At 36.0% G+C, this 24880-nt stretch overlaps 1 protein-coding gene across 6 annotated transcripts in view; it reads right to left on the reverse strand.

Annotated features, from left to right (window-relative positions):
• Positions 1 to 2923: 2923 nt before the first annotated feature.
• RBM45 (RNA binding motif protein 45) overlaps positions 2924 to 24880 on the reverse strand; it is a 28091-nt gene continuing 6134 nt past the window's right edge. The window contains exons 3-13 of one of the 6 annotated variants that reach the window (XR_004350711.1): positions 24408 to 24534; positions 22135 to 22257; positions 21147 to 21332; positions 17765 to 17894; positions 17510 to 17594; positions 17149 to 17312; positions 15392 to 15592; positions 12861 to 12939; positions 12120 to 12151; positions 7243 to 7281; positions 2924 to 3309 (exon numbers count right to left, since the gene is read on the reverse strand). Coding sequence is in view for 4 of the 6 variants with exons in the window: in XM_032637367.1 (XP_032493258.1) it covers positions 15400 to 15592; positions 17149 to 17312; positions 17510 to 17594; positions 17765 to 17894; positions 21147 to 21332; positions 22135 to 22257; positions 24408 to 24534 (1008 nt within the window). In the remaining 2 variants the exon portion in view is untranslated. Of the gene's footprint in view, positions 7022 to 7242; positions 7282 to 11705; positions 11955 to 12119; positions 12940 to 15391; positions 15593 to 17148; positions 17313 to 17509; positions 17595 to 17764; positions 17895 to 21146; positions 21333 to 22134; positions 22258 to 24407; positions 24535 to 24880 lie in introns of those variants that run through there. The other 5 variants (XR_004350710.1, XM_032637367.1, XM_032637366.1 and 2 more) reach the window with 5 other exon arrangements.

Genomic DNA, 24880 nt, shown 5'->3' on the forward strand with positions numbered 1-24880 from the left:
CATAATTAGACTGAGCTACATAAGTGCAAGGAAACTTTCTTCTCACCACTGTGTCCCTTGACACTCATCAGTATATATTACTCAATATATTTTAAGATAAACTTATACAACCAAGGTGAAAAAGGAACAAAGTCTTTGACCCCCAAACCACTGAGTCATTCTCTTTATCCTACTATCTCTAATCCTTTACTCTCTTGCTTTCTTCATGTCTGTTAGGCTTTTCTCTTTTTTTTCCACCCCACTCTCTCAAGGGGTCATTCAATGGAATAAAATTCTCTATTACATGCTCTATTTATATGATAACAATTTTATACTTCGTTCTTAAACAAAGAACAGTGGTTGAATTAAGTAGTATGTAAACTTAAATGAGATCACGGAGTTGTACTTCCTGAGTGTGAATCCCAGCTCCATTATTTACTTGCTGTGTGCTGGCAGAAGTCATTTAACCTCCCTATGCCTCACAGTATTAATTTTATAGAATTGTTATGATATTTAAATGTGAAAATGTTTACAGTGCTTAGAACAGTAGTGATGTAGAGTTCAATATATGCTATTATTTTTCAATACCACTGAGATTTGTACGTAGACTATGATTTAGTCTTTAATAGGATTGTAAAAAACAACAAAAACATAAAATTGAAATTAAAATTAGCAGAACCTTTTAAAATGAGCCTAATAAGTAGGGCTCCAGTTTGTAAAGAGGCATCTGAACAATTTATTAGAATATTTATAGAGAATAGGGACTTGTTTACAGAATCTCTGTAGTAGGAGACATACATAGGAATCCTTTATGTTGTATTCCAGCTGGATAAAAATTTTGTGCCCATTATGTCTAAAGAGGATAGCTGGGTTTGATGTTACAAAGATAGAGATTTGCTTACAAAAGCTTATGATCTTATAGGGGATACAGTACAGTATACGTTTTAGATTAAAAAAAGGTGGGCAATAGTGAAAAGCAAACATACACATGTTGGGTTCTTTTCAAACTCATTCTAGCTAAAAAAAATTTTAAACCGCACTATATATATAATTTTGTTTCCTGCTGCTTTCACTAAATAGTAAGCATTATTCCCATGCTCTCCCATAGTTTTGGAAGGATTTGCTGTTGCTGCATAATATTCAATTTGTGTGTGTGGTAGTTTCTGAATTCTTTGTTATAGCCATTGATACTTAAGTGTAGAGGTTAAGAGCATGGGTTTCAATTATGACTGTTTGTATATGAAGCCCAGCTTCCCCACTTGCTGGCTCTGTGTTCTTGGGCAAGTTACTTCATCTCTTTGAATGTACTTTAGCTTCCTTTCTGTAAAACAGGAATAATAGTACCTACGTAACAGGTTTTGAGATGTGTGTAAAACAATTAACCTGGAAAACAGTAAGGGCTCAATAAATTTAGCTGTTTTTCTAAGAAACAGTCTTAGACATTTTCATTGCTTCACCAATATCCATTCTGTGCCACCCCATTATACAGGAATCATGTAGTTAGGGATGAGGGTTAGGCACAGATTTATTTAAATAATTCAGGCTAATCCCATACCTTCAGCCAGTGACAGTTTCAAGTAAACCATGCATTCTCTAAAGTCTATGGCATTTGTATGATCACAAGAATGGACAAGCAGCCAATTGGTCAAACAGATCTCATTATGGCCCTGTTGAAATATGTATTATAGTAAGTTTTTTCTTAATGTGAGCTGCTTTTTCATCAAAGGATAAACCCTACTTGGCAATGGTGACTTGTTCTTTGGACATATTATTTGTACTTTCTAAAATTTTTAGGTTTGCATCCATATTCCTGGGCAAACTCAGAATCTACAGCTTTGATATTAAACTGTCTTTAAGTTTTGGTATCAGGGTAAGGTTAATCCTATCTTTATGTTACTTTTGTTTCTAGTGCTGCATGTTTCATTCATTCATTCTCTCTATGCAATGGCTATCGTTTTTCAGCATTGCTTTAAACACATCATCTCTATTTTTGCCATTTTGTTTTCACTGCATTTTACTGCCTTTTTCTTGACAAAAAAAAGCTGCTTAGAATAGCTTTTTAAAATTATTTTCCAGGTAATTGTGCTTTTATCATTTTCTGGGTTTATTATCTTGTGGTCAAAGAACAAGACCTGTATAACGTCTGCTCTTTAACATGCACTTCAGGGGAATTTTCAGGCTCTAAGGATTGCTTTCAGCTTTTACACTCCACTCATGCTGATGTAAAGTCCAGCATGTGGGCACCAAATGCAGACCCATTTCATTCCTCCAGGAAATTCAAGTTAGTTTAAAGGATCTAGGCTTAGGGTAGAAAAGGGTAAGTGATTTCCTTGCAGTTTGTCTTTAGGACAAAGAGGCTGAAAAGAACAAGTTTGAGGATTTCTTCCTGTTTTGTTTTTAATCCTGCTGCCTTTGTCATTCAATATCACTATCTGATCGAATTGTAAACTATTTGAGAAAAAGTTAGATTCTCTTTTCCATACATATTAATTTTGCTTTTTTCTCTGCCTCACTTTTTAAGGGTAATTTCTCCCTTCTATTTGATTCATGTTACAATTCACAGACCATTGCGCTAAAGCCTTCAGCACAAATCTCTACACCATTTTAAAGGCCTTTGTACTTCTAAATTTTAATCCTATATTATCCTGCATATAAACGTTAAGGTTTGTTGTCTTCACTACTGATCCTAATTTTATTAGTGAATGTGCTACTGTTATATAGCCTTATACTTTCTCCCATAAATTGCACTGAGATACTTTTTGTGTTAAGTGTGTGTGACAGAATTTGATTTAAAGGTAAGTCTCTTGGAAGAGGCTAATTATTTCATTTTGTTTTTAGAATTTAAACAAGCTAAACAGTTTTAATCTTAAGTGCTTTCCCTTTTTCTTTTGACTTTCATATACAGTTTCACTTATGTCTTTTTCAAGGATTTGGACAGGAGACATTCTGTTATTAATTTTATTGTTATCTACCTTGACAGATTTCACAAGATTGTTAAACTTACACTTAACTTTCCAAGTAAAAAACAGAGTTTTAATTTTTCTTTACAAAAGATAAGAATTTTACTTTTCACTTCATCCCCCCAAGAAGAAATTGCCATCCCTTCTTAGCCTTCATTAACTTAATCTGAGGTAATAAACCTCACTTAAAGATTCTGAGATAATTTAATAAATCTCTTGCTTTAAGCATTACATTTACAATAATTATCTGTATTACTCTAAGAGTTGCACTGATTTCAATACTCACCGACTGGTCTTTCTTTCCTCATTCTTCTACTCTGAATTTTGATTCATTCTGGTAGTGTACTGATTATATTCAAGTAGTTTTTTTCTGTAAAGGGAAAATGAGTAGTACGCTGCACATCACAGAATCCTTTTCTGTTACCTTCACATCTGCACGAGTAGAGAAATCCTGAACTACACAATTCTGTAGACACTGCTCCATTCCAGCTGGCATCTAATGTACAGAAGAGGATCTTCAGACTTGAGCACTTTTTAAAATCAAGGTTTCTTCTATTAAAGCTATTTATTGTTTAATTTGTCTTGTCGTCTTCTTTGGGAACATCTATTATTCAAAGGATAAACCTTCATAGTCAGCCTTTTAAATCTCCACCTTTTCTCTCACTATATTCATCTGAGGGTGCTTTTGATTCATTGTAACTTATTTAAGTTGCAGAATCTCTTAAAGGAGAGCTTATTAAGCACAGTAGATAACACTGATGAAGGTAGCTTTAATTCTGGTTGACGAACAAGTTGGGGGAACCCTTCTGTCTTCCCTTTGTTGGTTCATGAGAGCCCACAGCGCTCTGAAAGCAGTTTGATATTCATCGTTCTTCATTATGGGTTAGATTTTCTTTAATCTGTGACTCTTTGCTGTTTCTGACACAACTTTTAATTTAGCTCCTCTCCTTCCTTTCCTCTCTTACTCTTCTCATGCCCTTGTCCTTGGCATGCCCTGTTGTACCAGAGCAGGAGCTGAAGCAGATATTTTCTAATACTTCCTTGCTTTAAATGAACTGGAAGCATACAGAAAGCCCTTCCTTAGGATATTGCTCTTCTCTCACACTGCAGGAGTGTCTGTCTCATTAGCCTCATGTTGATACTGCTTAATGCATTAAGAAACCAAAACTTTAAATGAATTATAAGACAAATACAAAAAAATGCATAAACTATAGAAAGCACAATTCAAAAAGTTATCACCACACTGGTCAGGAAAGACAAGATTACCAGTACATCATAAGCCCCCTTCATCCCTTTGTGACTCTTCCCCATTCAATTCTGCCTAGGTTTTGTTTCTGAACCCTTTCATAAGTGGGAATCATACAGCATTTTCTTTTGTTGGCTGGTCTGTCAACACGGTTATGATATTCATCCAAATTGTTACATGTAGCAAGAGTTAGCTCATTTCCTGTACTTCACTATATCCATTCTGTTGATGGACACTGGGGTTGTTTCCACTTTGAGGCTATTACCAGTAATGCTTGTATGTTTTTTTGGTACACATATTTTCTTATCTCTTTTGGATACATGCTTAGAAGTGGAACTGCTGAGCTGAGTGTAGATGCACATTTTAACATTAACAGGTATTTGTCAAATATTTCCAAAGCAGTTTATGAGAGATCCTGTTGCTCCACACTCTCACCAACACCTGGTATTGTTGATATCTTAATTTTTGCTGTTTTTACCAGTGTAAGGGTATCTTACTGTAGTTTTAATGTGCATTTCCTTGATGACTAATATTATTGAGCATTTAACAGATTTTAAAAAGGTTCTTCAACTTACATTAACAGTCAAAGTAAAAAACATGTTTTAATGTTTCTTTATAAAAGCTAAGGAATTTACCCAATCCTCTCTTCCTCTGCCAAAAGAAAAAAAAGAAAAAAAAAAAGAAAAAAGAAAGAAATTGCAATCGCTTCTTGGCCTTCTTTTGTGAAGTGCCAGTAGGTCAAATCTCTTGCCCATTTCTCAACGAGGACAGATTTAGCTAGGCTGATTTCGGAATTGGCACTCTGAGGATTGCTTTCAGCTCTTTTACAGTCCACTCAAGTGCTGATATAATATCAAGCACATGGTCAGAAATGTCAGAAACATTTCATTCCTCCAGGAAATCCGAGGACATCCATCAGATCTAGCCTTAGGGTGGAAGAGGGTAAGGGATTTCCTGGCAATAAGACCAAAGTTCTTAGGGCAGAGGCTGGAAAGAATACTTAAAAACAATCCTGCTGTAAGTATTCTAAATCTGCCGATGAGCAGAAGCTAAGATCTTTTTGGGTTGCTAATGATGCCTTTGTCATTCAGCATTTCTCTTGTGGTCATAGGTGGAATCTCTGTTATGACCCACCCCACCCCAAGGTGAATGCCAGTTGTGGTTCTCTTGGAACCACAACTCCAAGATAGTGCAGCTTCAGTGTCACTAGTTAAGAAATGCAGAATGAAAGCCTTTTCTGATGGGACTCTCAATAGCTGTCTCAAATTATTAGTCCAGCCTTCTGATACATACGTTAATTGTGTTAAAAGGGGGGAAGCTAAGGTATCATCTTGTTTTACATGACAAGTTGTTTCCATGTGGAATTTGAGTCGGCCATTTAAAAAAAAATCCACACCTAACTGCTTTATTTAGTAAAAATTTTTTCTAGTATCTACTATTATTACCTAAGTTTCTATGAATGATACCAATTTTTTTTTTTTTACTTAAATGTTTTCATGGGTATTTTTACACAAAGCTGGGAGAAGGGGGTTGCAAGTCTTTGTTTACACAGCCTTTATTATCTTCTATTTTCTAGATGAGAAAACAGGTCCAAAAAGGCAATGTTGATACCATGTGTGAAATATGCTCTTAGGAGAACTGAAGAATAACAATATTAACAAGACCTGGAAGACGTGATACATTCCTACATTACAAGTAACTGAAAGCTATTAAAGAGAAGCTGGGTATTGCAGGCACACTGCTAATCTTGCAGGATGATGTAAGATCTACTTCCATTCTTTTTTATGAAATACTTTCTTTGAGTTATTGCAGTGAAATAAGACTGGGCTGGTGAAAGATGGGACTACCTTACAGTGCTTACAGTTCCCAGATTTATGTAAAAGTGGTAGAAAATGAGCCCTGCTAGGAGTTTCTGATGAAGGGATTAAGCCAAGATGGTAGTAATGGGAGATGAACCCACACAGGAGTTTGTGATGGTAAAGAAAAGGTGGGTGCTCTCTCCAAGTGTACTTTTTCTTTGCCATTGTTGGTCCACTTTTGACACTGCTGAAGCAGGTCAGTCCGTCCCAGCGCTCTCATCAACTACTACAGACTCTTCCTAAAGTCAGTCCTACAAGTAACAAACTGTGAGCCTTTCTGTACCTTCCCCCAATGTCAGACGGACACTTAAATTTCTTAAGTTACTAATGTACTAATGGGGAAGAGGAAGAAAGTTATTTGTGCTAATGGATCAATAATAAAAGAATGCAAAAACTAACCTCTAGGGCCCAAAACCAATACAACAGACAGATTTGTCGATGATGAAAGGAAAATTATGTACTTTTATATATCAGATCTTCCAGTAAAACAGTAGATAACTTTAATTAGATGACTTTAAATCTCTTCTTTTAGAGTTAAAAATCCCCACAAAAATAACAGAAGAAACAAAATCCCTAAGAACTCTGTGCTAATGAATGCTGTGACCTGTGTATTACTGACATTGGAAAATGATAATATATGAGCAAGAAAATTAGTAGTACCACCATTTACCTACAAAATCAGAAATGGAAAGGTAGGACAACTCAGAATGTATATTCATAGGAGTATCTGTGAGTAAGCACTTTGATTATCCTACTGTGCTCAATATTTTCCCAATGTTTGTGGAAAACAGTACTTGCCTTTTCACACATTCCTGATTTTTGTATCTCCAATACAAATAACTTTGCTTAAACAGTCTCCTGAGGCCTTCCTTCTACCACTTCTGCAGCAGTGTGGTCAGAAAGGCAGTCTCTAGGGTGCCACAGTAGTTGTATTCTTGGTCAGCTAGCTCACATGGACCTGGACGTCTAGATACTGGCTGCAATTCATATACGACAGTCATTGGACTCCCTTTCCTGTGATAACCACTCAAATGGATTTTCACAGGGCCTGGTAACTTTCTCAAACTTTAGTGGGAACTGCATATTCTCCTGAGGACAAGTCTCTTCTAATTAAATAAAGCATGTTCATTGTAATGAATGAACTGCAATTTCATATTTTAACTAAATATTTCTGTTTGACCCCCTAGCAATACCATACCTTTGGTTCCCAGGATCCATTGTTCTTGAGTTACTGTTTCTAGAAAAGGAAATAATGCAATCCATTTATTAGAATTCAGATATTAAAATGGAACTTCTTATCTAATAAGGATGACCTTTATGTTTTCTCTCTTTACTGAAATCGTATGTAAAAATTAACTGCCACGATTTTTAATAGAGCTTACCATCCACATACAGAAGAAATAAAACTTGCGTGTGGCTGTACTGCTGGGTGAAAAGGCTATATAAACATTTCATTTGTTTTTGCCTTTACTGATTTTTAGTTTTACTCATTCATAACAAGTACTGACAGGTAAACTGCACTTACAAATCAACACAATTTTGGGGTGCACCAAAAAAGCATTCATTTTATAAGAAAATTCACTTTAGGACTGCAAGAATACTCACTTACACATACAAGATTTCTGAATATTCCATTTCAGTTTTTTAGACACTGATGATAATTATATCACCTTCATGCTCTTTTGTCATTTAAAAAGAATGACATGTACCTATGCACTTCTTTAGAGACAAAATCTGAAAACTTATTAACATAATTCACTTCAAAATAAATGTAAATAAAAAATAAAATTAGGTAGGAGCTTTGAATGGCATAAAGCAAATAATTACCATCCTTTATAAACATCAAAAAACATTTGTCGGGCTTCCCTGGTGGTGCAGTGGTTGAGAGCCCGCCTGCCGATGCAGGGGACACGGGTTCGTGCCCCGGTCTGGGAGGATCCCGCATGCCGCGGAGCGGCTGGGCCCGTGAGCCATAGCCGCTGAGCCTGCGTGTCCGGAGCCTGTGCTCCGCAACGGGAGAGGCCGCAGCAGTGAGAGGCCCGCGTACCGCAAAAAAAAAAAAACATTTGTCAACACGAAAAAGTTGGCCTGACATTTTGCTATTTGTAAGACTGCTTGTGTTTTTCAATTTCTTATTGTAATTAATACTTGCTGATATTAAATTGAGGGAAAGCAGATGCTTAATTCTATTAAAGAATGCTCAAGGTAAACGACTTGGAAACTTCTCAGTGTCTTACTTTTACAACAGTCCAACCTAAGGTCCAACACATAGAATCTCTTTAGGTCAGTGAACCACAAAGTCAATGCCAATGACTACCATATTAGAATCACTTAGGGAGCTTGTTGAGAAACTCACCTCAAACCTATAGAATCAGTGCATTTCAAACAAACACCTGAGGTGACTCTTATAGACACTGAAGTTTAAGAACCACTGCTCTAGACAATACAAATTCTATCATTTCAGGCTCAGTGCCTTAGATAACACTGGAATGCTGCACTTTGTTTTTGAGTGGCAATGTTTATCACCACCTAGTGGTAAAGTCTCTTATTTCTATTCTCTGTCCATTAATATTGAGTAGGTTGAGAACAATTTCTGAGAAAGCTACAATTTTAGAGTAATAATTTCCTTAGTATTTTGCATTAACTTTTTATCAAGGGTGGGATAAAAAAGTTAAAAAAAAACTAAACTTGTAGGGCTTCCCTGGTGGCGCAGTGGTTGAGAGTCCACCTGCCAATGCAGGGGACACGGGTTCGTGCCCTGGTCCGGGAAGATCCCACGTGCCGCAGAGCAGCTGGGCCCGTAAGCCATGGCTGCTGAGCCTGCACGTCCGGAGCCTGTGCTCCGCAACGGGAGAGGCCACAACAGAAAAAAAACAACTTGTAAATAAAACTGCACCATATCATATGAATAAAAAACAGTCTATATTTCAGAAGGATCTTTCCTAAAATCTACTCCTTGTAACACTAGTGCCTCTAAAAACATACTTATTTCACAGTGCAAACTATGGTCCTCTTTTAGAGATATAGGGATGGGGTACATTAGCATATTAAAGGCCCCCGGAAGCTTCATGGTCAAAAAACCTGTGAACTAATAAATAACTGAACATTTCCTAAATATACTGGACCATGAAAATTTCTTTCCTAAAGAATACGTATTGACTTCTCTCAAGAGAACACTATTTCAAGGAACATAGTTTGGGACATGGTGCTCTAGAAGAGCAAATCTGATAGCTGCTTTCAGCATCTGTGATCTACTGTAAAAGACCTGACAATAAATTTACAAGCAAGTTTGATTGGGCTTTATTTTAAATGTTAGTTATTATGCGAACCACTTATTTGAAAGAGCATTTTATTGATCTGTATTGCTTAGCATTTTCTTTTAAGTAAAAAAAACCCATAACTAATAAAAACCCCACTATGTTGGCAATTTTATTAACTGACGTATGCATGGTATCGAAATATCTATACATTATATTCATATACCAAAAGTGCATTTGAGAAGTAAACATTTAGGTGAAGACATAAGCACTAGATTATTAAATGCTATTTCTTAGGTTCTAGAATTTCCTCATTTTAAGAAAAATGTGAGATTCCGGCTTTTAAAGTTTTAGGGATAAACTGCAAGCAAGAGACAGGAAAGCAGGAATAAGGCTAAACGAGTAAGATTAAATGCAACACTGAAGCCAAAGTAACCATTATTTACTGAGGCATGCAATTGGGAGAGAAAACACAAGAGAAACTCACACTGTAAAAGCCAAGAACTGTTTTGTAGACAGAGTATACATGTATACATGTTTTTTTCAGAATTTATATGAAGGACTCAAGGAAATAAACATAGACGAGGCACTTCACCGAAACCACGACGGTTTGCTGCAACTGGCTACCTGAACTTAAATGCAGAATAGAAAATTTGGGGTCATTTAATCTGCACTAGAAAATCAGTGGATGGCAGGAGGGTATATGACAGCTACCGTGTGAAATAGCTAACTTCAACAGGGTCCAGTGAAAAACTTTAACAAGTAAAATTGCAGGGAATCAGGTTTATGTCAATTATGGGGATTAACCAAAGATGTAATGGACTTAGGCAGGCAGTAGGGAGCTTCCCATTTTTACATATTTAGATCAACCACCTGGCAGGAATATTTTCGGGGGAATTCAAGCATTACTTGAGTGTTAGAGCCAGATAACCTACAAGGCACAATTTAATTCCAATCTGTGAAAATGGAACTATGTGTGCAGTAAATGAGTTTGGGATGAATAAATCTATTGGTAATTAATCCTCAACTCTCCTCAGTTAAGTTTTTCATTTCTAAAGACCCATTTGATTCCTTTTTAAAATATGGCCTTTGGCTCACAGAAAGATACTTGGTTCAATTCTTGTTCATTAAGTCTTGCCTGGGAAGATAAGACAGGATATTTTCTTATCTAAATTTATTAAAATTACTGATTCAAAAAAAAAGGATTTTAATTTTTCAGCAGAGAAATGTCCAAGTATGAAATATGCTATTATGCTCAGTGATTTTAATCTTTTCACTATTTTTAATTTAACTCAGGATGTGAAAGGCATAATGCGGAGGTAATTAAGTGATGTTTTAACAACTGCATGCCATTTAATGTCTATTTTTTTTAAGGTGCCAAACTCTTGACTTAGATATACCTTTTCTGATACATATCATTCACCTCAAGAGCAGATAAAAATTTTTTCTTGGATTTTCAAAATACAAGCAGAGTAGGCTCCTCATTTTTAATCTTTTATGAAATGACTATTCTTCCTATCATAGTCTGTACTGAAAATTGCTTATATATCATATTTTTGGAGTGGCCATTATGTTCTGTACTTATAAAGGGAAAATGTCCACCTACCAAAGCCATTGATATTTATTTAAACATATTATCAGTGATAACTTAAATTTTTTTTCCCTTAGCACCACTGCTCTAAAATCTTGAAAGGGACTTCCCTGGAGGCATAGTGGTTAAGAATCTGCCTGACAATGCAGGGGACATGGGTACGAGCCCTGGTCTGGGAAGATCCTACATGCCGTGGAGCAACTAAGCCCGTGCACCACAACTACTGAGCCTGCGCTCTAGAGCCCACGAGCCACAACTACTGAGCCCACGTGCCACAACTACTGAAGCCCGCACCTAGCGCCCCTGATCTACAACAAGAGAAGCCACCACAATGAGAAGCCTGCACACTGCAATGAAGAGTAGCCTCTGCTCGCCGCAACTAGAGAAAGCCCGCTTGCAGCAGCGAAGATCCACAGCAGCCAAAAATTTAAAAAAAAAAAAAAATCTTGAAAGATCTGTACAAGATTACCAACAAACTGTTGTATCTTGGTATAAAAAAATCATTTCTAATGATATGTCTTTGGGCTCTTGCTTTAGAGTAAGTGTAAGGAGCCAGTCTATATGTGTAGGTTGAGTAGCAATTATATTTTATTGAATCTAAGATGCAACTGATTGAAAACAGCATCTTTATGTTCCACTAAGAAAGAAAAAGAGGTTGTCAATTACAGTAATGGATATCAAAATATTTCCAATGTCAGAAGTGTAAAAATGTGCATCTCAAAATCAATGAAATATGTCATTTAGTCAAATTCTAAACACTGACTTTCAAGTTTTTTCATTTCTGATCTTTTACATAAATAAGGCATGATTTAGTTAAGCAAAGAAAACTTTATTTCTGCCACACATAACAACATATTGCTCTAAGAAACAACTACTATATTAGTTTTAGCATTAACGTGTGGTTTAAAAATACATGTCAACAATCCCTGCTCCCCAAGACAAAACAATGCTGTGCAGAGACTATCAGGTATATGAAAAAAAAAAGCTGTCAACTGTCCACAAGGAGTGCGTCCAGTCACATTTTCAGTCAGTCAGCTGAGGATTATGTCATTAGTCTTTGTTCTGTAGAAAGAACACAACACAAGTATGAAAATCATCACCTGAAAGGAAATAGCTGTTGTATATAGTATACCTAAAAATGTTAGGAGTTATTCCTTTATTTCGTATACCCAATGTTACCTGCTTACTTAATCATAGATGCCCCCAAATAAGCAAAACTAAACTTACTCAGAAGGATGATGCAAGCGGGTACTGAATTTCTGGAGGGAAAATGTTGTAAATTAATAACAAAAATCATGCATGTGAGGATGACAGCTTTGGGTTTTATCCCTACACACCAGGCTGATGAGTGGGCGTTCGTAACTGTCTTCTTAACCATGAGTCCAACTAGAGCATGTATGCTGAAATATTTTGTACTTTTGGGTAGCTAAACTCAACTAACCATAATTGTTCAATCATAATTGAGGGACAAGGATAAAATTCAGAGGGATTTTCCTCAAAACAATATGTCAAGATAGAAAACATAGGAAGTGAAAAAAGTGACAGTTGTACAAACCGTTTTATGTGATTAAAAAAGAAGGAAATGGACCTATAAAAAAACACACACACAAAAATCAGGATGCTCTAAAATACTAAAATTTCTGTTTTCCTCAAATAGAAGAAGAAACATATTTTGCACATCAGATCCACCTCAAAATAGAACTCAGCTATTTTCAAAGTGATATTCTTAGACCAGTTTCTTCTCCTATTTCCTAGTCATGGCTCAGTTAATCCTAGGCTTATTCCTCAGAGACAAAAGGAACTAGCCTTCATGAGTAGTTACGTTCATGTTCTCTTAAAATTAAAGTAACAAATGAAAAAGTGGCCCCCATCTCCCCTAAAATCTTCAATGGTTACAATCATGTAAAACTTAGAAAAGTCTTTCATACTATCTTATTGAACCTTAAAATAATATATTATTTAACGTACCAACAAAAGAGGTGAATCTCATTATGAAGTCCATGGTAAATGGGGATTCGAAGCAAAAATAAAAAAAGCCGTGCTGCAACTAGAAGACATTCAAAACCAATATAGTTCATTATGTCCTACCATTTTCAACTAATCTGACCCCACTTTACCTTTGCCTTGAATATGTATAACAGCTCAATAAAGGGACAAAGGAGAGATTTATATTTCATGACTAGTCATGCTGAGGAATATGCACTTCCTCTAATGTAGGGAATTGGATGAATGCATATCACTTAAACGTGATATTATAAAGCTTCATTCTCACACACTTGCTGGCTAGAAGGTAGTTTTGTATCATTAATCTTAGTTTCTTATTGTTTTGATGAGATGACATAAAGGTTTCACTGAAGTCACCAATGCACGAGTTTAGCTCACACTTTCAAAGCATATTAAAATTTTATTTTATAAGGAATTTTGCTGACTCATTTTCTCTCAATAACCCTATGGAAAAACTCGGCCTCAGAAAGGTGAAAAGATCTGCCAAATCATAGTTAAGTGTCAGAGCTGGAACTCCAACTCAGATCTTCTGATTTTAAGTCTAATATTCTCTATACTATATAAATAATTATTTTAAAAAAGGCTCAATCACAGGAGTAATTTATATATTTTCCCCATACTAAGAAGTTAGTATTATTGTCCTTTTTTAAGGACAAAGATTCTTTGAGTAAGAGTAAGAATTGTTATCTATATTTTGAAAGACTCACAGACATGAATAAGCAGTTTTGTATGCTATTTTAGAAGACAGCTTGTGTAAAGAGAATTCAGTTCTTAATGTTTTATTTGCAAACACAAAAAACTGCTTTGTTATAAGAAAGACTTGCTAATTCTTTTCACTGGCAAATTTTATATTTCTGAATTGTATGAAGTAACGGGAGTGGATTTTGTAATTAAATAAAACATTTCTAAATTGAGATTATTCATAATGGGCCCAAAAGGCACTTCCTATTGACAACTGCCTTCTGTAAGGAGGAACTAATTACTTGACTTGCTCTATCAGAGGAAAGGTCATCAGCAGTTAGAATTCAGACAATTCATTTTGATACTTCCTAGTTCTCATAATTGGTCAGAAAGAAAACCTGGTGAAAAGAAAATTGCTTTCAAGTAAGTAACTTCAAACTGACTCTAAAGTACTTGCCAACTGCTATTATTTGACCAGCAGCGGACTTGGGAAGCTGGTGTGTGTGGGAATGGGGAAGCTCTCAGCTTCCCCTGAAACTCAGGATTCATTTCCAGAATGAAAAAGTGAAAGAATCGAACATTTCTAACTTTCAATAATGTTTCTCCAAACCGTGGAGATGTGAGCTGTCCTAGAAATAGAAATTTAGGTTTGATTTCTTAAAACTAAAAGAGAAAGGAATTCATAAGGCTGTACGTAGCATTACTTATAAGTGACAAGAGTTTCTGGAAATTGTCAAGGTTATTTTTGAAAATACATATATGCACATGAGAGTATTTTCTGAATGTGCAGTTTTAATGTACAAACTCACAAATATAAGTCCAGAAAAACACCAACGTTTAGGTTCAAAAGGTTCAAAAAGATGCATTACAATTGACCCTTGAACAATGTGGGGGTTAGGGGTGGCTACCCTCCACACAGTTGAAAATCTGAGGATCACTTATCATGGGTCCTCCATACACGCAGATACTCCTTACCCACGGTTCTGCATCCACAGATTCAATCAACCTCGGACCCAACCAACCTCAGATCATGTGGTACTGTAGTATTTACTACTGAAAAACATCCACATGTCCACAGTGGACCCATGCAGCTCAAACTTGGGCTGTTCAAGGGTTAATGTATTTGGTATTGCTTTTTAGGCATTTCACTAGTGAATGTCAAGACATTCTTTATAAAGACTGTCATAAATTACCTCAATTCATAACTCAAAACATTAACTGTTCAAGTTAAAAATCTTTAGAAGTATTCCAATTTTAAAGTTTATGTAACCATATAGTAAAGTCCAATTCTTAATAGCAAAGACCTTCACACACACACAGACACACACACAAATACCATTTAATTTTCTAAACTGAAATCTGATTTTATTTTATAGGATAGACATTCTCCCAGTAAACATCAAAAACATTTTTTAAGTTTAAAAAGTTCAAGTTTAGGACTTCCCTGGTGGCGCAGTGGTTGAGAGTCTGCTTGCCAATGCAGGGGACATGGGTTTGTGCCCCGGTCCAGGAAGATCCCACGTGCCGCAGAGCGGCTGGGCCCGTGAGCCATGGCCACTGAGCCTGCGCGTCCAGAGCCTGTGCTCCGCAACGGGAGAGGCCACAACAGTGAGAGGCCCGCATACCCAAAAAAAAAAAAAAAAAAAAAAAAGTTCAAGTTTAAAAAATATACTGTAAAATTATCAGCACAGTGCTTTTAAGCCACAGTGCTTTTAACCAACAACTTGTAAATCCTTAAAAAGAAACTCTATACATATTCCTTTCGTTACACTATTTAGCCAATGTGTTTTAGAATTTAGTTAAAAAGAGCATACCTCAAGAATCAGTAAGTTCTTTGTCGTTTGTTAGATTCTTCTCTTGGGGAGTCTGCCAGCATAACTTTAAGTCTGACTCCATTCAGGATCTTTCCATGTAAAGTAGTAATGGCATCATTAGCACTTACTCTATCTGCATACTTGGCATACCCCACATTTTTTCCTGACACAAGGTAAACTTCGATCAGGTTACCAAAACGACTGAAATAAAGTAAAAAAAAAGATCAACTGAAATTGATAAGTAAAGATGCTCAGGTCTAAAAGTTGGGGTCCATTCTGGACTCCTTTTTTCACTCCTTTTCCCACATCCAATCTCTAATAATGTCAATCTTCCTTCTTAAACATTTCCTCTATCAGTCAATTTCTCCTCATTATCACCCAGATCTCTTTCCTCATTCTGACCATCATTATCTTTTTCTTAGTTTACTCTAATACCTTCTTCACTAGTTTACCTGCCCCCTGGGTTTATCCTTCTCCAATCTATTCTCTATCCTGTCTTCTGAGTGATCTTTCTAAAACACAAATATGATCATTTCCTCCCTAAAAGTCCCTTCAGCTGCTCTTCATGCCTCCAGGGTAAGGACAAGCTCTCTAATATAGCTTGTGGGCCTTTCTTGACTTGGGTCCTTGTCCTCTGCAGCTTCATCTTCCCTCAGTCTCTCAAATCCCATATCCCAACAACCTCCTTTCACGTTCTCTCCGGCAGGCATAACCACCCACACGCCCAGCTTTCTTCCCTGGTTAAATTATTTGTATCCTCCAGGCCTCCACTATACCTTGCTTCTTTCAATAAGTCTTCTCTGAGTTTCTAAGGCAGGTGCCCCTCCTATGTATTTCACAGACTGAATACTCCTTTTCACCACACAACCTCTCTAGGTTGTAATTTCCTATTCACTTATCTGTCTCCTACATGTGATTAGTTCTAAGAGGACAAGAACTATTACATCTTGTTTACATAATATAATGTTTGTTTACACAATGTCTCTGGCACTTAGCACAGTGACTGCCTGGTACAGAGGAGAGGTTAAAAAAATAAATGAAATAAATTGGTTAAATAAAAATCAAAATACTTGAACCACATCACTGATATTTTGTGAAGTTCTTTAACAAGTTTCTATCTATCTTTTAAATAAATTCGCTAACATTGTAAGGCAAATAGGAAAAAGACCAAAAAGAAAAAGTTAAGGTTAAAGAAGTTACATTAAAAACAAACAAGTCTTTCCCCTTTTTACACTTATTTTATATACGTACGTACATACACACACACACACACACACACACAAACACACACACACACACTCTTCCCTACAATCAAGTAATTGTTTACTCAATGTAGTTATATAATCTCTAAGGGTCCAATAGAGTGCTGACAAAATAGAAGATGCTTAATAAGCACTGTTCAGCTGAATTCTAGAGGACAGGTCTATACAGATGTATCTTCTATTAAGAAACAAATGATTTGTTCATTCTATGTATGCAACTTTTCAAAACAATACTCCATGTTTTATGTCTTCAAAACAAAATAAAAGGAAATTCTGTGTGGAGACTTATGACATGTAAGTAACAAAGAAGAGAAGGAAATAATTATATATTTTAAAAGGTGATATAAATAAGAACTTTTTTAAACCAGAGAGCGAATCATCTGTACCTGAAAGGTACCGCACACAGGAAGCTTCAAGAGTGCAAGGCTGCTTAAATGACTGGTTTAAATAAATTATATTATTTAAAAATGTAACTCTGTGGAATTGAAATCTTACCAGAATATATCCTCTAGTACATCTAAAGGTAAAGGATGTGGATTAAACACGATAAAAAGTCTTTCTTTCACCGGAGTTTCAGGAGGGGCTTTTTTTTTGCATGACGGAAGTACAACATCTGTCTGAATTTGAGGCAGCTGTGATCCAGAACTTCCTCCAAATTGCTGTTGAAGAATTAGGTTCAAAACAAAAAAAAAGAAAAACTGCACTTTAGGGATTTTTAAGTCAAGAGCTAAAGAGATGTGTATCATGGCACCTATGTGGTCTTTTACTATATCTCTGAAAATTTTCTTACACAGGTAATAAACAAAGGCCACATTTATTTTATACTACTGTGAAGGTTAAATTCTTACCTACTTACCAGAAATTGCTGCTGACTTGGGTTATTCCACACCATTGATGCAAGCTGTGCAGCTACCATCTGCGTTGCCATTTTTCTAAGGAGACTGGAGATAAGAACTGGTAATACACAGAAAACTAGAAATATTCAGTCTCTAAACAGTAACTTCTTTTGTGTGACTTCCTCACCTGAGAGGTCAATTCTATTTTTATTCTCCAAGTCATATCACGTATATCCAAAGCTTGGCTTTAGGCTAGCTCCTGGAATGGTACTTACTCTGATGCATTACTCCCATCATCAATGAAGGAAACACCTATCCGATTCCCGGGAGGATACTGAAATCCATGTAACTTGTATTTTGCATAAATAGCAGATGCTACATTAAAATACTGAACCACTCCATGACCTAAAACAAAGCAGAGAATATACGGGAATTAGAAAAAAAGCAGATTCAGTATCTAAAGTTTGTGTTGCCATAAGAATGAAACAATAGAGAAGAACACTAATATCACACAATTAGTAAATATATAATCAAATGTGTCAGAAAACCAAGTTCTGTTATACATGTGTTCAATACTTGTGTTCCTATGAAGCAAAGTATAAACCAGATGTTGGTAAAAATATGAACATGATATATTTTTAAAAAATGGTATCATTAGCTTAAGTTCTGTCCAATGAATTTAATTTTAAGATCTTGGCTTTTCTTATATGACAGAGATACAGCTAAAAGCCAACCAGTTTTTCTTAAAATTTTCATTCTTTGAAATATACTTTGAAATTCTAAAATTTTCCCTATCATAGTAAGAAATTAAATGAGAAGTGATATATGAAAAGAATATATAGTCATCTTGGCTAGCTGAAGTGGTAGACAGAGAAAAAGTGATATATGTAGTAAAACCAAAAAGCAGGGGAACAGAGGGTTTCGGATCAAAAGTCACATATTTCACATTCCTTTGAAGACCTTTTAGCTAAGGGGATAGATTTCAATTCAGGAAGGTGATGCTACAGGGGGGGAAAATTTTATACAGGAGCCCTTGCATGGCAAGCCCAGGAGCTTGTAACACAACCAAAAGGTTTTCACAATACATTTATACTATAACTCACTTTGGGAATAACAATGTTTTAATTTAATGTTCCTCTCTAAATCTAAGCATCTCAACATTTTAATGAAATTGAAACTCAGGAGCAAATGAACACATAAAACTAATTCAAATAGGATTCTAACTATATAATACCTCTATTAATAAAAAGGTGTTCCAATGATACACATATTTATCATACACATCCAACCAGAGAAACAATAGAGAAGGTAAAGGAACAAATACATTTCCAAGTACCAGATAAAAAGGAAAGAAAATACAAAACAAATAGAATTACATATGAATATAATAACAGATATGCCAAAACCCACAAAATGTGCACCTTAGAGTCACAACAAAGAATGACAGCAGGGACTTCCTTAGTGGCCCAGTGGGTAAGGCTCTGAGCTCCCAATGCAGGGGGCCCGGGTTCGATCCCTGGTCTGGGAACCAGATCCTGCATGCATGCCACAGCTAAGAGTCTGCATGCCACAACTAAGAAGTCCACAAGCTGCAACTAAAAAGGATCCTGCATGCCGCAATTAAAAAAGATCCCACATGCTGCAACAAAGATCCTGCATGGGGCTTCCCTGGTGGCGCAGTGGTTGAGAGTCCGCCTGCCTATGCAGGGGACACGGGTTCGTGCCCTGGTCTGGGAAGATCCCACATGCCGTGGAGCGGCTGGGCCCGTGAGCCATGGCCACTGAGCCTGCGCGTCCGGAGCCTGTGCTCCGCAACGGGAGAGGCCACAACAGTGAGAGGCCTGCTTACTTCAAAAAAAAAAAAAAAAAAAAAAAAGATACTGCATGCCACAACTAAGACCCAGAGCAGGCAAAATAAAAATAAATAAATTAATAGTAAAAAAAAAAAAAAAATAGACAGATAGCATAAGACTGGGTTAAAGTTGGAGATGGTACAAAGTAGGTCAATGACTTTTTAGTAGGTCCTGCTAAAAGACCAGTGCTGGGTAGAGTAATATTGATTATGTGGGAGTGTCTGTATGAAGGGCGTGGACACTCTAGGTCGGTCAGTCTATATAATCTGACTCATCTATTTCCCCTCAACATCCATAAAAAGACACCCTAAAATGACTAAATCAAGTATATCTATAGTACTGGAAGAGATGCCAAGTATGATTTCTCTATACCACCCCTCACCTCCAATTCTTTAAAAACCAACAAACTGAGTGCCTGTTATGTGCCAGGACTTGCAGTAGATATCTTATATATATTATTTCTAATTCTTATCTAACCCTGGCATAGAAGGTACTAATAATCCCATTTTACAGATGAGGAAAGAGAGACTAGATAGAATAAGCAATTTGCTAAGGTCTTACAACTATGTGTCATTGTTGGGATTTGCACCTGAGTTGGCTGCAAAATGGAATGCCAACCTTTTCCCATTACGCCACTAGGGCATTTTAAAAAAGCCTTAAGGGCTTCCCTGGTGGCGCAGTGGTTGAGAGTCCGCCTGCCGATGCAGGGGACACGGGTTCGTGCCCCGGTCTGGGAGGATCCCACATGCCGCGGAGCGGCTGGGCCCGTGAGCCATGGCCGCTGAGCCTGCGCGTCCGGAGCCTGTCCTCCGCAACGGGAGAGGCCACAACAGTGAGAGGCCCGCGTAACGCATAAAAAAAAAAAAAAAAAAAAAAAAAAAAAAAGCCTTAAAAAAATCAAAAGGCTTACAAGAATACAAAGATGGATTAACCTAACACTAGATAATAGGTTTAATCAATGAACCAGTTACCAAGTTCAAATGCCTGACATTAGAGTCTTGCTGCTATTAAGAGTGGGGAGAAGCAGAGAGAGAAGTAGGGCAATTAAAATGCTTGAAATGGGAAAAATGCTTGAAAAGGGAAGGAGCTCCATTTTGAGGTATAAAGTTTAAGAAAAAGAGACTTAGGGAAGAGGAGAAAACTTTAAAGGTTTTATCACTTTGCCTAGCATTAATGAGAAGTACAGAAAGAGACCCTATTCTAAAGTATTTTTGTTATACAACTGGAAACAGAGAATGCTCTATTTTATGGGCGTTAAAACAGTTTTAAAAAAATAAATGACTATAAAGTAGATGTATTCCCAGGGATTTGTTTATTGAGGTATCACTATATTTGAAAGTTTAAGGTAGAGAAAAAAGAAACAAAAAACTGTCATACAAACAGTATCTGACATAAAAAGTGCCATTGGAACAAACGAACTTATTTACAAAACAGAAGTAGAGTCACAGATGTAGAAAACAAACTTATGGTTACCAGGGGGAAAAGGTGGGGGGAGGGATAAATTGGGAGATTGGGATTGACATATATACACTACTATCCATAAAAAATATAACTGATAAGGACCTACTGTATAGCACAGGGAACTGTACTCAATACTCTGTAACGACGTATATGGGAAAAGAATCTAGGAAAGAGTGGATATATGTATATATATAACTGATTCATTTTACTGTACAGCAGAGAGTAACACAACACTGTAAATCAACTATACTCCAATAAAAATTAAAAAGAAAAAGTGCCACTGGAGGAAAGCCAGTTTAACAAAACACAGTATATTAAAAAATAATACAGACATTACTTTTACCATAATTAGAATATGGATCTCGTTGAACTTCACAGTATTCCAACCCTGGTACTATATCAAAAATGCTGAAAAGCTGCTCTTCAGTGAAAGGAACTCTTGATACAACTGACAGGCGTTTGGAGATGGATTCCTGGCCTCTGTTGTCATTCTTGTCAAAACTTGAAAATTCAGATTGTTGTTCTCCAACAATATAAAAAAAAAAGCAAATCTTTAAATTTCTATACATTCAGAGATTCATTTAACATTTTAGATACTAGAAAATAAAATGAAGTGTCATTAAGTCCTCTGCATTGAACAAAGGCACTGTCTTTTGTAATATGCTCTTGGTCATCAGCACTATCAGGAGAGACAAGGACAAGAAAACAGACAACTCTCCCCATTTCCCTGCCTTGATACAGAAATATAAGCAGAACTGTGTAGTGTAATTTCACAGGAATACGTTTACTATGCAAAACTGCAAAATATGGCAAGTGTTTCACCTAAAGGGAAGTTTATGCCGAATAACATTTACAGGTCTTACTTTCATCACTCATTTTCCCCCTTTTCTAACTTCTACTTTTGTCATTCCTCTCCTTTCTCTAGCCCTAATTTTAAAGCAGCAGTAATTTAGGGATAAAATTTTAGGATTCATACTGAGGGGATAACTGTATATGTCTTTCATATTTCTTGGTCAGCTGCCTACAAGCAGCAGCTCACCCCCCAACCCCAAAATGGCAGTGTAACACTGCCACTGACAGTGACATAGTGTAACACTTAGATAATCCATAACTAACCACAAAAAACTATAATTGGAAATAAGTTAAACAAAATAAGCATTAAATAATGACATTAGGTGTCATGACCAACTTCTTAAAAGAAAAAAAACCTATAAATTCTTTTATTCACTACGTGAACTTCAGACTGCTGATAAAAGAGTATTAAAAAAAAACCCCTCCAAATCAGACTGCATACACTACTTATGCCATTAAAGTAAAGATAGCCCACTTACCAAATGGAAACATATTCACTCTAGGTTCATGTCCCAAAGCCTCCTGCCTCATATTACTATAATAATCTTGTTCTGAGGATTCAGATGCTTTATTTTTAGGTTCAGCCAAGATTGCCCTAAAACCTGAAAAAGAGAATCCATAAATTTCAAACTTTATAGCAAATTTAACACACCTACAAATATACTTGATTGCTAGTGCTTGACTTAGTTTTATAATTGTATAAAACAAAATCTACACAAACAACCATCTCCACCAGACCTACTTCTTTGCTTTTTGAAAGATGGCAAGGAGTAAATGAGAAACAGCAAGAATCCCAAATTATGGGTCAATGTAGACATGAAAGATCAGCAATTCTATTCTATCCTTTCCAGTCTCCCTCTATGACAGATGACATCATCATTCATTCTCTCAGGCTTTCCAACATCAAAATCCAATAGTGCTTCTTCATACCCAGCTGTCATCAAGATTCTTCCTTTGAAATATACTTAGATGTTATCTTTCACTCCAACTTCCCTGCCTCTGTTTTAAAATTAGATTCTCGTCAATTAATTACAACCCTTCAACTGATCGCTTTGCCTCTGGATCGAGAGTTTTAACTAGGAGTCCAACAATGAGCTTCGAAAGGTGGGAAGGTTCATGAACCCTCTGAAACTTTAAACATCATGCTTATTCATATGTGCACATGGGCATATTTCAAGGGAGAAGGTTCACAGCTTTCATCATATTATTCAGTGGTTCCAAAAAGGATAAAATGAGCCTCTTTGAATTCTTCCTCTGGAAATCCACTCTTGATACTGTGGTTAGATCAACTGTGCTGAAACAGTTTTTGTTATTTTTCTCCTTTTAAAACAATCTACAAGGGATTTTCTAATGTGGACTAAGCTTGAACTCTTCATCACCTCCCGTGTACGGTTCCAATGTACCTAGATTACTCTGCCCTGTTTCTCAACAGGAATACCAAGCTTTATTCAGATTGTTGCCTTCACGCTATTAAGCAAAGACGTTTATTTCTAGCTCTGTGTCTTTACTAACATTGCTCTCATCTTCTGCCCTGCCTATTCTACACCAGTTGCAAATCCTACCTCCAGATGTATTCCCATGCTCATTTGGTGCACTTGTTTTTCACCATTGATAGGCTATATCACATAATTCTGAACATTTTCTCATTTGGCAAATTTTTATTGAGTCTACTATAAATGGCAGTATCTTTGCTAGAGATCTCAATAAATCTTAATTGAGTACTACTCAACTGAGTACACTACTATATCGAGTACTACTAACAGCAGTACTAGGTACTTGGGGTGACAGCAACAGATAAATAAGACATAGAGCTTTAAAAAATCGATTATTCCTTAACTATTTTTTGCCCATTAGATCTCGGCTACCCAATATAGCTGTCAATTCCTTAAATGCCAGCGTTGCTATATATTCCATTTGTATCCCTCTACTTATATTGGTGAGTATACCATAGGTACTCAGTTAATGTTGGTTGATTGAGAAATTTAGAGGGATCTGAGAGAAAATTTTGGTGTATACCTTAGGGTTATCTAAGAGTTCTACTGATTAACAATAATCATTTTCAGTATGTATCTATTTTTATAATATCCTGAAACCCACTAATTGAATTATTCTACATCTCATTTCTAAGGGTCAATATAACTAGAAGTATGACAACAAAGAATATTTTCCTTGGCCTCTTTAGAATTCTTATTCTTCAGAATGTACACCAGCAACAGCAGAAGATCCGAATAATGTCACTCTACCTTGAAATTAACCCAATGTGCATTTACTTCACAATGCTAGCAAACCTTAAAAATCCTATCATTATTTATATGTTTATTAGTATACCTAATTCTATTTAGGGTTTAGGTCAAATATAAACAAATATTACAGAATACTTGAATTTCTTTAAAATACAAAGAATAAATATTAAAAAAAAACCCAACCTGAAAGGGTTGGTCAATTTTTTAATACTTAAAATTCTAAATAATTTAATAAACCCCAAAAACCTGTAGAAATAATAACCAAAGTAGGACAACAGCATTTTCACTGAGTTAATGCAGTTGCTCATATTTTTTAAGATAGTGCCTCAATGAAAGCCTAATCACAGCCCCCAAATTATTTTCATCCTAGGACTATATATATTTAAACTCCCATTGCTGAGACTAAATTAGCAGGTATGGCTATTAGCACAAACCAGTATTAGATTATAATTAGAATAATTCGAATTTTTTCAAATGTCTATTACAATGATAAATGAACACATCCTTACTTCGATCACAGTTTTCTATTGCTTGGGCAGCCTGTGATGGTTTTAAGTATCGAACATAGCCCAAGCCTTTACTTTCTCCAGTTACTTTATTCTTAATAATGCTGCAATACTCGATATCTCCATACACCTATGAGAGTTAAAAGAAATGATCTTAGAGGAGTCAAAATTAATAACTGAACAGATTTCAGAACTAACTTAAAATTTACTTGTTCTTCTTGCTTACAAAAAAAGAAATCAGAATTTATAGCTACTTTTAATAATGGAATAAAAATGTCACAAACTAATGAGGCACTAGAAAAATAACCATAATGATGATAAAACCAAATAATAACATAACCAAAATAAAGATACTTTTTATTTACTGAGCATTTGCTTTACGTATATCACTTTATTGTTATAACAGCCCTTCAAGGATATATATATATCATACTGCTTATTTCACAGACCAGGAAGCTGGGCCTTAGAGAAATCAA

The sequence above is a fragment of the Phocoena sinus genome, chromosome 7 (assembly GCF_008692025.1).
Source record: "Phocoena sinus isolate mPhoSin1 chromosome 7, mPhoSin1.pri, whole genome shotgun sequence".
Taxonomy (NCBI): domain Eukaryota; kingdom Metazoa; phylum Chordata; class Mammalia; order Artiodactyla; family Phocoenidae; genus Phocoena; species Phocoena sinus.